Source organism: Larimichthys crocea, chromosome XXIII (genome assembly GCF_000972845.2).
Source record: "Larimichthys crocea isolate SSNF chromosome XXIII, L_crocea_2.0, whole genome shotgun sequence".
Lineage (NCBI taxonomy): Eukaryota > Metazoa > Chordata > Actinopteri > Sciaenidae > Larimichthys > Larimichthys crocea.
The window spans coordinates 20,812,566-20,827,064 of NC_040033.1; the positions used below are offsets into that span (position 1 = coordinate 20,812,566).

At 39.1% G+C, this 14,499-nt stretch overlaps 1 protein-coding gene across 15 annotated transcripts in view; it reads left to right on the plus strand.

The window, feature by feature from the left end:
- LOC104938767 (uncharacterized) overlaps positions 1-14,499 on the plus strand; it is a 66,757-nt gene that overhangs the window by 17,756 nt on the left and 34,502 nt on the right. For 14 of the 15 annotated variants that reach the window (XM_027274037.1, XM_027274035.1, XM_027274039.1 and 11 more), the window contains 2 exons: positions 4,491-5,178; positions 5,417-5,555. In XM_027274037.1, coding sequence (XP_027129838.1) covers positions 4,491-5,178; positions 5,417-5,555 — 827 coding nt within the window. Of the gene's footprint in view, positions 1-4,490; positions 5,179-5,416; positions 5,571-14,499 lie in introns of all 15 variants that reach the window. The other variant, XM_027274041.1, reaches the window with a different exon arrangement.

Consider the following 14,499-nt stretch of genomic DNA (forward strand, 5'->3'; position numbering starts at 1 on the left):
TCAACCTTCCCTTTCTGTCTAAGATACTTGAGAAAGCTGTAGCTATCAGCTGTGTGACTTTCTCCATACACAATGTCTATTTGAGGATTTTCAGTCAGGATTTAGAGTGCATCATAGCACAGAGACCGCATTAGTCAAAGTTACCAAATGGACCTCCTACTTGTACTTGTCCTGTTAGATCTTAGTGCTGCATTTGACACCATTGACCATCAAATTCTTTTACAGAGACTTAACATCAAATTGGCATCAAAGGAACCGCCCTAAGCTGGTTTAAATCTTTTTTTAGATCGATCTCAGTTTGTTTCACGTCAATGATGAATCCTCCATGCAACCAAAGTTGTGTCATGTCCCACAAGGTTCTGTACTGGACCACTTCTATTCAGTTTTATATGCTTCCTTTAGGGAACATTATTAGGAATCACTCATCATTTTCATTGTTATGCTTACGACACCCAATTATATTTATCGATCAAGCCTGATGCCAACCAATCAGTTACTCCCAGCATGCCTTAGGATATAAAGTTGGATGACCTACAAATTTTGATGTTAAATTCAGACAAAACTGAAGTTCTTGTAATTGGACCCAAACACCTCAGAAACTCTTCTAGCTGTTACTAGTAGTCACTTAACCTTTGTCTATCTTGTCCTTAACGTCCAATAAAACAAATTTCGGGCTGCATTCTTCCACTTACGTAACGTCGCTAAAATCAGACGCATTGTTCTCTCAGGCGGATGCAGAAAAACTAGTCCACGCATTTGTTACTTCAAGGCTGGCTATTGTAACTCTTTGTTATCCGGCTGCTCTAATAAGTCTCTTAGGACTTTGCAGTTAATTCAGAATGCTGCTGCACGTGTTCTGCAGGAACCAAGATCAGAGATCACATCTCTCCCATTTTGGCTTCTTGCATTGGCTACCTATTAAATCTAGAATAGAATTTAAAATCTTTCTTACTTACAAATCCTTCATGTCAGGCACCATCATATCTAAAAGGCTCATAAATACCTTACTACCCCTCTAGAACACTGCGCTCTCAGGACGCTGGTTCCTTGTGGTTCCTATAGTTCCAATGTAGATTGGGAGCCAGAGCTTTCAGCTATCAGGCCCCTCTGTGGAACAAACTACCTTTCTGGGTTGGGAGGCAGACACGGTCAACACATTTAAGAATAGACTTAGACTTTCCTTTTTGATAAAGCCTATAGGTAGGGCTGGCTCAGGTCATCCCTTAGTTATGTGCCATAGGTTCACTGCCGGGGACCCCCCCCCCCAGGGTTATGCCTAGCCAGGCACGGAGATGCAGTCACATCTCCCTTACCGAAAACCCTCTCTTTCACTTTCACTCTCTCCTTTCTTTCTTTCTTTCTTTCTTTCTTTCTTTCTTTCTTTCTTTCTTTCTCTCTCTCTCTCTCTCTTAATTCACCTCCCCAAATTGGTTGATGCAAGATGAGCACTCAGAAGACGTGGATTCATTCAAAGAAAATATATCTGTTACAGCAAGGAGCCAAGTAAGATCTGAGGAGTCCTTCCTGCTTCCGTGTTATTATACTCTTCTACATCCGTCCACTGATGTCACTTCCTCTCTTCCTGTTCTATACATTGCTGCCCTATATGGTTATATTTCTTTGAACTCTAAAGCTGCTTAAAATAGGATGTTTCTCCCTTCTAAGGGTGCAGTCCTTTTGCTCTGTCTGTGCAAACCTTCCTGAGACATTTCCCAAAATAGCCCTGTAGTCAGCACTGACTGTGTGTCTCTGCTGAGTTGCACAATTCTTAACTGTTACATTCATTTGCTTCATTATACATTCTTTAAGCATTGTAATTACATGAATAGCTGGTGTGTTTGTGCTGTACATCTATATCCACAATATATAAAAAAATTCCCATTCCAAGACACTGTTTTCAGTCCCCATATCTTGCGCAGGATCTCTTCTTCAGTTTTGTAGCGGAGAAATTTGATTATTATTAACCGCTGCTTGTCTCCTCCGCACTGGGCCTGGGATCTCCAGCGCGTCCCATAGGAGCTTTTCCACAAATTCCACCATAGAAGGCCCCTCTGCCCCTTCGGGAATTATATATATTCTTAAATTTTCCCTCTGGGGTCTTCCTTCCTGGTTAATTATTTTGTTTTCTTATTGGTTTATCACTTTTATCATCTTAGTTAGCACCTGTTACATGTTCCAGACATGGTCTTCCACCTTTTCAATTTGCATCTCCTTCTCCTCTATTTTTTGATCAACTGTGGTGAGTTCCGATTTAATGTTGTTTAATTGCTCTTTAGTATCTTTGCGACAGAACCTTTGCCAAACTTGCTTCATGTAGCTTAAATTTAGTGTCGCCATCTTGTGTCGCTGTAGCTGAGCTGTTTTCAGCGTTTGTGGGTTCTTTAACAGCGTTTTTTAAAATCTCATTCTTCTTCCCCATTCTCACCCCGCTTATCAATTCAAATATTATCAAAAAATTCTGTATTTTATAGTTTCACAGGGCAAAGTACATGCTTTTCTGAGGAGCTGTTACAATAGGCTGCCATTCAGGGCCGACTCACTGGGCTTCTCTGAGAAGTCAGAAATGAATCAAGCATAACATTCAACCACTAAAACTAATTCTTCTGTTCAGGAATACATGTAAATAACTATAATTTGACATCAAGAAATAATAATGTAGGGTAGGGTTTTTTTTTGTAAAACAGTACATTTGAAAATTCATGGATAACAATAATAATTATATTTTAGCATTAAATGGTAAACGGACTGTACTTATATAGCGCCTTTCTAGTCTTCCGACCACTCAAAGCGCTCTACACTACATATCTCATTCACCCCATTCACACACTGATGGCATTGGCTACCGTGCAAGGTGCCAACTGCTCATTCATACGCATTCATACACCGATGGCACAGCCTTCGGGAGCAACTTGGGGTTCAGTATCTTGCCCAAGGACACTTCGGCATGCAGACCGGGGAGCCGGGGGATCGAACCGCTGATCATCTGATTAGTGGACAACCCGCTCTGCCTGTGAGCCACAGCCGCCCCAATATATAATTTTGGTTAAAGAGCAACATACTGGTGTATTAACCATTACAGAAACATAATAAATAGGGATGTAACGATAAACTCAACTCGATTCGCGATTCGGTTCAGGTTTTTTTGTTCACGATACGATTTTTTTAATCAAAATGAGCTACAGACAAATTATTACCAAATAAAATTATCTTTTTATTTGTAGGAAAAAATCTTTAGGTGCTTTCTTTACAGAACTCTCAAACAGTTTGTGTTCTCTTATAAAAAGTGCAACTTACATGGTCATCTTAAACAACTTTCTTTATAAACAATCTCACAAGTAAACTGTTAACTGTGTTAACTGGTGTGATGTGCAGTTTTTGCTCACGAGGTGGCATAACGTTACTTTGCTTCTCACTATTTTCGCCATGTCTTCCCTCGTTCTGTGCTCCGTACCTACGTAGTGACTTAAGTCACGTGACTTGATGTCTGACGCTGAACAAATGAATCACCAACTAGTGACTTTTTTTTAAGATAACGTAACCTACTTCTAATTTTAAAAAAAGAAGAAAAAGAACATATTCTACTTCTCTCGCATTTGCGAAGAATCGTGATTCATTCTTTCTGTTGGTGCGAGTCGTCACGCATTTGTACCGATTTTTAATCGCGTCACGATGCATCGTTACATCCCTAATAATAAATGATTCTGGTAATTACCAATGCTGTTAATTTAGGGCAGCTGTGGCATAAACTTTACCTTGGGTCTTTGTCTAATAAATTTGTTAAGGACTGTACAAGTGATTAAAGGTGTGTCTACATCCATCTCACTGCAGGAGTGTCAGTTAGCCTTGGTGTTTTCCAAGATGAATGCCATTTATAAAACTGAATTTATTATTCAGAAAACAATTTTTGCATACCTTTGTGATATTGCTGTCCTGAATATGTCTCTGAATTTATGTGTTCCATATTTCTTTCATCTGATTGCATTCTCTCGCTTCCGGTTGCATTTACATGTATCTGATCTGCCAAGTTAGATAGAGTGGATTAGTGTAAGTGGGGTATTTAACAAAAATCAGTCCTATTTTGGCCAATATTAATAAGCAAGATCAATAATATGAACAAAATAAAGTATTCCTTAAATTTGACTACTGTACCTGAATATAACTAAGAATCTACAGCCATGCTAGTGAGTCTGGGAGACTGTACCTACTTGTACTACTTCTATGATATTATACACCTCTACCACTTATGGGGGCTTTCTATCTTTTCCAAAGGACCACACAAAGACAAGGTAAAAAGCCTGCTGTCACATCAGCCTCCTGGATGCATCTCTAATCTCTCTCCAAGAGTTATTTGTTATTATTATTGAGCTATTTTTATTTCATTCAGTCATTGTATTATGTGTTTTGATAAAAAAATGTCTTATTTGAAAATAAATATTTCTGAGCTGGTAGTGTGAGCAAAGCTGATGGTGTTTCTGCCTGTGACTCTGCAGGACATCAGTGATGGAATGCCATGGTGTGAAGAACGTCTGGTCCGCAAAGTTCTTTTCCTGTCCCTCAGAGAATTCAGAGACACACACCGTACCACACACAAACACTCATACATACACACACACACACACAAATGTACATCAAAAAATACACTTTTACATGCTCCAAGACAGACACAGACTCTACCTAACACACACACTAGACAGAGTGTGCACATGCCACAACAAAAAGTCACTCATAGACCACAGAACACACATACACGGAAAAACACAGACATGCACATTTCAAAACACCTACACCCTCATGAACACAACAACACAAGACAAAAGATTAACTTGGCTCAGGGCTCTGACACACCAAAAAATAAATCTACCCACACACTACAGAATGTGCAAACACATTCAAAAATATGCACAGGGACACTTATACACACTGTACAGCATACACACCTCCAAGAAAATTCACACATGTTCCAGAAGAATTCTGTATCAACCAGGACACTACGCTCACAGAAAATACAAAATACACCACCCCTGACCTCGAAATGCACAGAAGCTGCAAAGGACACACACAGAATTCAGCACAAACACTCAGTGAAAAGACTCCGCACACCTGAAGACTCACAGACATTGCTGAGCACTTCAGTTCCAGCCAGGAATCTGAGGTCACACACATCCACAACCCTCAGTGGTTAGTACCATCAATAATGTTTTTCTCTAATGTCTTAGTGTTTCTTAAAATATAATTCCAGTACATTAGCTGGTTCGCCAGTAATCATTGCATTGTATGCACTTATTTAATAGTTAAGATACCATGGTATGACAACAGTAAAAAAAATTTAGTTATAGCATTGAGCATTGCACGTGTAAATAGTTTCTCAAAGTACGAAAAGCACATAAATAACCAAAGTTATAATGGTTCTCTTAAGGCTCTGTGATTAATGGCATCAGCCGGTGTCAGTCCTTCCTGTCAGCTAGTCCGAGCTGGAGCTGGTCCTTACCACCATACCCTCGAGAGCACCTCCCTGATAGGATCTATTGTGACAAGGATGATCCTGCCAACAAGAGGTCAGCTGCTGTAGGGTGTGTTTGCATGTATGTTTGCATGTTAATTCCCATGTCCATTATTCACCTATAAAGACTTGAACACTTGTCACATTCACACACACACTGATGGCAGAGGCTGCCATGCAAGATGCCAGCTGCTCATAAGGAGCAACAGTGCTTTCTATCTCAGTGTAATACTAAGTTCACCCAAACACACTCGCACACCAAGGGCACGATAAGTAAGTAAGAAAAGTATTCTTAAGGATGCAGTCTTAGACAGTGTTCTCATTTAGTAGCCTCACAGTGCTGGCTTGGTGTATCTGGAACCTTCTTCGTGATTGCAGCAGAGGCAATTTGAGTACTTAATGATTCTCCTAGACTTTTTGCATTGCACCACATTTAGACAAACAAACCACTCTTTGGAGGGCCTTGCGGTCTTATTCGGTGGTGTTTCTGAACCAGGCAGTGACGTTCCCTGTCAGGATGCTCTTGATGGTGAGTAGATATTCCTCAGTTCCTGAGGAGATATACAAATTTTCCTCAAGCATCTAAGGCAACAATGAGTGTCCTTCTTTAAACACAATCTTTGTGTATGTTATTAACATCTTTTAAAAACACATTTTAACATCTTTGTGTGTTTTTAAACATATTTAAATACATTTAAATACATTTTTGTTAAAAATCTTCACATTTCAACTTCACACAATTTAACATTTCAGCTGATTTTTTTAAACATGTTCACTCATCAGATGTTTGCAGGCCGAGTAGCCTCAAAAGTTATCGCGCCTTATTGGCAGGACCCAAGCCTGGCCCCGTCTCTGCCAGACTAATAATGAACATGTCTTCACCAGTGTGGCAGAAGAAAGAAGACCTTGAGTTTTAATACGACGCGATGTTTAAAACAAGCGGTATTAAAGAATATGAAGCAGCAGGTAGCAGCTAGCGGTGCTGCTAAGGCTAAAACAACACAGTGTGGATGATTGACACCTGTCACCTGTCAACCAATCAGAGTCAGGAGAATCGATTAGTACCACCCACATTCACCTTTGACCCACCAATGACGATCCAGAATGAAGTAAACCCAAAGCCTCTTTGTCTTTATGTAAACAACCAGGAGCTTTGTGATTGATTCAAACTAAAACAGAGACATAGCAGGAGACATTAGCAGCGTTTTTTCGCGCTGGAATAGAACTATTGACACAAAACAGCAGAGACAGGACATACTGTGTCGTTTTGTGGATTTTTTTTGCTACTCTTTGGGGGCTAGCTCGCTGAGTTTTCATCGCACAGTGATGAGACACATATCTTTGTAAGATATATTTTTATTTTCCCCGCCGCGCCTCCCCTGAAGTCATCTGGCGCCCCCAAGGGAGGCGCGCCTCACACTTTGAAAACCTCTGTGCTAGCATAATTTGCATGCTTCGTTGCAAAGTGATGGCTGATATTGTACTCTTTAAAAACTGCAACAGCTTCTTGGCATATGAGACACACAGCCGTTGATCGAACTTCAGTATTAAAAATATTTCCTTGTCCACTCTTTATTAAATACTCAGCACTCACTGTCCACTTTTCTTTTCTTTGGTACGCTCATTTTTACAGAAGAGCTCAAACAGCAACGGGAAAATGAGAGTGAAATAAAGAGTACACTGCACTCCAACAAAGGTCCACCAATGTTCAGTGCGCCACCTATTAGGAAAACGCTGGCATTGCAGGGACAAGATGAAATGAATGATTGATGAATGATTTTGATTTTTTTTAAGTGGATAAGTTTGGCGGGCCGCATTGAAAAGCCTAATGGACCGTATACGGCCCACGGGCCATAGTTTGCCCATGTCTGATCTAAGGTGAAAGTCTCTGTCTTGCCTTTCTCACCACAGAGTCAGTATGCAGGTACCAGGTCAGGCCTTGGTGATATGCAGCAAGGTCCTTGAAGCCATCTACTGTAGCTGTCTCTACTGAGAACATGTTAATATTAAGGGGGAAATAGTAGTGCCTCACCAATTTATCAGCCAGCCAATATTGCCCTATTGTGGATATGTCACATGGACGTACAAGTAAAAATAAAGCTGTGGTCAAGAAACGTTACTCATCAAGGAGTAGAGCAGGTCATCCACTAATCAGAAGACCGGTGTTTCGATCCCTGGTTCCTCCATTCTGCATGTTGAAGTGTCTGAACCCCAAATTGCTCCTGAAGGCTATGTGAATGTGATGAGTTTCTTTTCTGATAAGCAGTTGGTACCTTGCATGGCAGCCTCCGCCATAAGTGTAAATATACATGAATCGGTGAATATAATGTGTAGTGTAAAAGCACCATGAGTGGTCGGAAGACTAGAAAAGCACTAGATATACGGTCCATTTACCATTTTCTGCTGGTTACTACAAGCACAGAAATGCCAATTAACAACATAAAGCACAATGTTCTGCCAGACACTAACACACATATTACAAATACAAACACTACCAAAGGGTAACATTTGCATTTTGAATGATGATGTTTGAATGAACATTTCAAACTAAGTCAATTCAGCACTAGACAGGGCATGAAATGTGGGCTGTCCCCACAATATGCCCAGGCACCAAGCAGCTCTAGCAGTGAGCATCACAGCTGAGCTATGGTGGTGGAGTTCAAGCATTGTCTTCACAGTAAATTTCTAACTAGTCTGTGAAGGACAATGACTCCATCATTTACCTTTTTTAATACAGCTCTAATTTGACCATGATCCTGACCACCATCATGGCACTCTTGCTTATCACATCAGTTTGCTGTGTTAGTGAGGGAGGTAGCCAGCTGTCACTACAGCATAGCAGATTGAAGGTAAGCTTCAGGGCATCATTTTGCAGCTTAGTAGACAATGTTGCGGTGATTTAAATCTGTCAAGCATTGACTTCAGGCTACTTTGTTACCTAATGTGTGAGATGCAATGCTGGAGAGTAAAAAAATAACTCGTAAAGCACAACTGTCGAAGGTGAGGAGTCTCAGAAGCCTGTTTTTCCACTGGACATTACAATTAACGCGGTTTTGTTTATATCCGGTGGCGGCCGCCATTTTGGATGTGGCAAAGTAGAGCTTTGTTTCCCAGATATATTAGTGTGTGTGTGAATGGGTGTATAAGAGGCATTAACTTAAAGCCCTCACGGAGACTGCGCCCTGGGCGGTCGCCCACATTGCCCATAGCTAAAACCGGCCCTGCTTGTATTAGTTTACGGGCAGATCTGCCACATCCAATATGGCGGACAAGGTAACGTATCACAGTAACGGACCAACCTGCTCAGTGAGGCGTCTATGTATATATGTCTATGATCTATCCTAACTAAAGGAGAGTCTATGTAAATGTCTATGATCTATCCTAACTAAAGGAGAGTCTGTATATATGTCTATGATCTATCCTAACTAAAGGAGAGTCTGTGGTGTAAAGATGGATAAGGACGGACTTTTAGGGGGAACATTTCATTTTAAAAAGTTGCCGCCCGAACGGATGTTGGGACAAAAAAACAAGGAAATTTGCACAGTTTGCAAAGCGAATTTAAATTCCACGAAGTAACTAAAACGTTAACATATCCCTTAAAGCAAAAACACAACCCAGTCTACAACTCCAGGAGTGTGGCCCTCGTCAGTAAATTGTCCTCATTCTGCTTGTTTCCTCGTTTTAGCATGTGCATATGTGCTCCTTAAGCCAATAAATAATATGATTTACAAATAAATTTCTCTGTGTTTTAATTCTACATTAATTGGATCTTTTACCCTAAATAAATATTTCTATAAGCTTCAGTCCAGAAAACATTTAATTTATTGATACATTTCATTGATGATTAATCACGATTAATCGCGCTTCATAGTACAGACATTTTTGGTTGCGTTAATTTTAATTTTTTTAAATCGATTGACACCCCCAAATACATACATCTAATCTGATTATATCTATACTATTATTATATATATATATAAATAGAATATATATAATATTATATATATATATATGTACAATATGTTTTAAAATGAAAAGAGCTAAGCATTTGCCAAGTACTTTAGTAAAATTTCAAGGTGCTGTTTGTACTTTACTTAGTATTTCCATAGCAGCCTAATTATTTTTCACCATATCAGTGCAAAATCTATGCACAATTCATATAGAAAAGATCCATTTTAATTCTAACTCATGTAGTCTCTTTTACCACTTTTCTTACATGGCTAGCTGCTGCCTTATGTAGGCAGAATTTGTGAAGTGTCATTTTATGGCATCCTGGATGGTTCTGGTCATCAACCATGAAAACTCACAACACAACGTTAACCTAATCGATGCAGATCTGGTGAACACGCTAGGAAGGAGTACATCAAGGTGTAAAATCTGCCATTTCCTGTTGCTAGTAGGTGGCACCATAGACATATATACATAGATGCCGCATTGAGCGGGTTGGTCGTTGGTCGCGATACGTCAACGGGTCCGCCATATTGGAAATGGCAGGTCTGCCCGTAAACTAATACAAGGAAATAGACTGAACTTCATAAAGCGCCTTTCTACAAAGTTCTTTAAGTTAATGTCTCTTATACACCCACTCACACACACACTAATACATCTGGGAAACAAACAGTCACCAAAAACAATGTATGTAACTTTTAAAGTGATGATTATAAATGTTTACTCCTTATGTAAGCACCAAACCAACGTATGTATTTTTCTAATGCTGAGTGTTTACAGCTACTAATGTGCATAACACTGTTACTGTGATGATAAATATTGAAATATTTATATTTAACATTTAATCTGTGTCTATAATAACCAGATCCTGAAATGTAGATGTGACATGAGGGTTTTCTGAATAAAGAGCATTACACGTGAACATATATACATACATACATATAGTACACACACACACGTGTGTGTGTGTACTATATGTATGTATGTATGTATGTATGTATGTATGTATGTATGTATGTATGTATATATATTAGGGCTGTCAATCGATTAAAAAAAATTAACTAATTAATCGCAAAAATTTCTTTAATTATCGCGATTAATCTATCAATAAATGTATCAATAATTTAATACATTTTTCTGAGGACTATGAAGCTTATAATGAACATTTATTTATGTAAAATGCACAAATAATGTAAGAATAACACAAAGAAAGTATATTTTTAATTCATTCATGTTATTGGCTTAAGGTGCACATATGCACAGTGCAAAATAGAAAAAAGCGAGAATGAGGAAAACATACTGACAAGGCCACACTCCTGTAGTGTAGGACTGGGTGTTTGCTTTGAGGTGATTGTTAAAGTCGTGTTACTTCTGTGGAATTTAATTTGGCTTTGCAAACTGTGCAAATGCTTGTTTTTGTCCACGAGCCGTCGGGCAAACTTTTTAAAATGAAATGTTCCCCCTAAAAGTCCGTCCTTATACATCTTTCTGCCATAGACTCTCCTTCAGTTAGGCATAGATCACAACATTATGCACAGACTCTCCTTTATTAGGATAGATCACCGAATAATTATACATAGGCGCCTTATGAGCAGGTTGGTCCGTTGCTGCTCGTACGTTACCGTGTCCGCCATATTGATGTGGCAGAGATCTGCCCGTTAAACTAAACACAGCGCAGGGCCGGTTTTAGTATGGGCAATGTGGGGCGACCGCACAGAGGCAGGTCTCCGTGAGGGCTTTAGTTAATGCCTCTATCTACCCATTCACACACACCACTAATATATCTGGGGAAACCAAGCTCTACTTTACCACATCCAAATGGGATCGCCACCGGAAGTAAACAAAACCGCTTTAATTGCGTTAATTTTTTTTGAACGCGTGAATTCTTTAAAATTAATCGACAAAATTACGCGTTAATTTTGAACAGCACTTATATATATATATATATATATATATATATTATGGCCTGCCATTCAGGAAATTAAAAACTTTGGACTATATGGAGTGAACCTTGAATATATTGAATGAAACTTTAAATATATTGAGTGAAGTCTGAATATTTGAATGAAGTCTGAATATATGGAATGAAAATTTGAATCTATGGAGTGACACCTTGAAGTATATTGAATGGAAACTTGTTGAAATATATGAATGAGTCTGAATATATTGAATGAAACTTTGAATATATTGAATGCAAGTCTGAATATATGGAGTGAAACTTTGAATATATGGAGTGAACCTTGATATATGAATGAAACTCTTGATATATATTGAATGAAACCTTGCATATATTGAATGAAAACTTCACTGACGTCAAGACTCGCAGTTGCCTGCAGCCATCTTGTGTTTTGTAACAGTCTGTAAAAGCAAGACAATGAGTCAGGCCGCCTGCAATCTGTCAGCGATATTAAGCCATGAGGACATGATAAAATACACTGCGATGCGTGCCGAAGATCCTCCCGAAAAAGCTCAGTTTTTAACCGTGGCAGGCCTAACAACAGGCATAAGTTTCGCCATAAATCCTCATTATGCATTTGTCAGTCTGCCGCAATCCACTGTGTGGAGTAGCGTGCCCAAAGCTGGACAATGTGTCGTGAATCATAAATACGTTCAATACTAAACTAAATATCACCCTGCATTGGTCTATGAATGTGGGTGAGCTATGTATCTAAACAATATATGAAGAGCTTCTCTTTCAGTTCATGAAATCCCTGTAGCCGCAGCAGCTTCTCCAGTCCACGGAAGAAGGTCGCGTCCGAGAGCCGTGCCATTACGCACGACCATTCACTGTGTTTTACCTTCATAAATCACCTGAAAAACTATAATCAAAGCTAACCATACAGTGTCTGGGACCCTTTCTTGTGTATGGGTGGAGATTGTACAACTGGGTAAATCGTAACTTCTGAACCTGTCATGAAGAGGCAAATATTAACCGTATCGCCAGCGCAAACCCAAAGCCTTTTCCAAATGGATGCAAATGGCCGCAAGTCCATTTTGGGCTGCTGGGCGAATGTTGCAACGGCTACAAAAATAACAAAATACATACATACAAAAAAAAACATCGGAGGGCCACCGGCCCAAATTGGCCGAGATGGACCGGCCCATCTGGCATTTGCCAGGTAGCACAGCTGCAGTCCGAGCCTGCACTGGGTGTTGTTGGGGCAGCCTGTGAGGTTGAAGGGATGCTCAGGTTTGCCTGATTAAACAGCTTCCTGGCCTGTTTTATGTCTGCCACGATTAAAAGGGAGTGAGAACTTCCCTGTCAGGAAAAACGGTTATTAGTCCTGGGGTATCGGGGGGGATTTTGGCCGTACACGCAGTGTTAATGATGTCCTCATAGTTTATATTGCTGCAACGAGATTGTGAGCGGGACTGATCTTGTCCCCCACTTTAGCTATAGAATCCACACGGTACACCAAAATGCCGCAAGTCTGACGTCAGTCAAGTTTATTCAATATATCAAAGTTTCATTCCATCTATTCATAGCGTTTCGTTCATATATTCAAGGTTTTCATTCAATATATTTCAACGTTTATATTCCACTATATTCAGTTTCTCTTCCAATAATTCAAGTTTTATCCAGTCTTCAGACTCATTCAATATATTCAAGGTTCACTCCATAATTCCAACGTTTCATTCAATATATTCAAAGTTCACTCCATCATATTCAAAGTTTCGCTATCCCTATTCAATGGTTCACTCCATATATCAAGGTTCATTCGAGATATTCACTTAAAGGTTTTAATTTCCTGACGGCCATCCAATAATTAGTATTACTATAACTATCATCTATATTCTATTTATATTATATATATCATATAACTATATATATATATTATATTATGTGTGTGTGCTCTTTATTCAGAAAACCCTCATGTCACATCTACATTTCAGGATCTGGTTATTATAGACACAGATTAAATGTTAAATATAAATATTTCAATATTTATCATCACAGTAACAGTGTTACACACATTAGTAGCTGTAAACACTCAGCATTAGAAAAATGCATACGTTGGTTTGGTGCTTACATAAGGAGTAAACATTTATAATCATCACTTTAAAAGTTACATACATTGTTTTTGGTGCCTGTTTGTTTCCCAGAAATATTAGTGTGTGTGTAAATGGCTGTATAAGAGACATTAACTTAAAGAACTTTGTAGAAAGGCGCTTTATGAAGTTCAGTCCATTTCCTTGTATTAGTTTACGGGCAGACCTGCCATTTCCAATATGGCGGCGACGTCGACGTACGATTCAGTGCTCAATGCGACGTCTATGTATATATGTCTATGGGTGGCACTATGGCTATGCCAGGATATTGGCGTGTAGATGTGTTCTGGGCAGGACTCTTGTGCATGTGATATTGTGATGTTTGTGGGAGATTGGACAATGTAGTGAAGTTTCACCAACTTCATCTGTCATGGCAAAACCTCAAAATACAACACTATGCCAAGTATATAGTACAACACACTGCTCAATGAAAACGCAACTTTGTCATTGTGAAGCTGATTAGATTGAACTGACAGAATTCGAAGTCAGTCTAATTAACCCTCTGGGGACTAAGCCATTTTCAGCTTGTTTGTATTTCTTTAACATTTGGGCTTATAAACAATATTTGATGTATATGGAACACTGTGTGTTTGGTATCTATTAGGGATGAGCGAGTACAGAATTATCTGTATCTGTATCTGTTAACCATATAAATTATCTGTATCCGTATCCGTACTCGAAAGTAGTTTGGATGCATCTCTTAATTTACAGATTTTGACTATTTCCTGCCAGGACTTTTAGGTTTTAGGTTGATCCACCCAATCTGTCCCCAGAGGGTTAAAGCTTAACTTTTGTTAAACTAAATGTTATGTGAGTAATATACAAATTTTCACAATTAGCGGTTTTCTTCCAGAATGGCTGGCTTTAATAGTTTTCATATGTTCTTTATAGCTCTCTATTGTAATAGACTTTTTTCACAGCAGCCATTTTGACATGAAATAGTCAGGCAAACGCTGGTGTTTCCAATGATACTAGTTGGGGTTCCATTGCATTTATTGCAG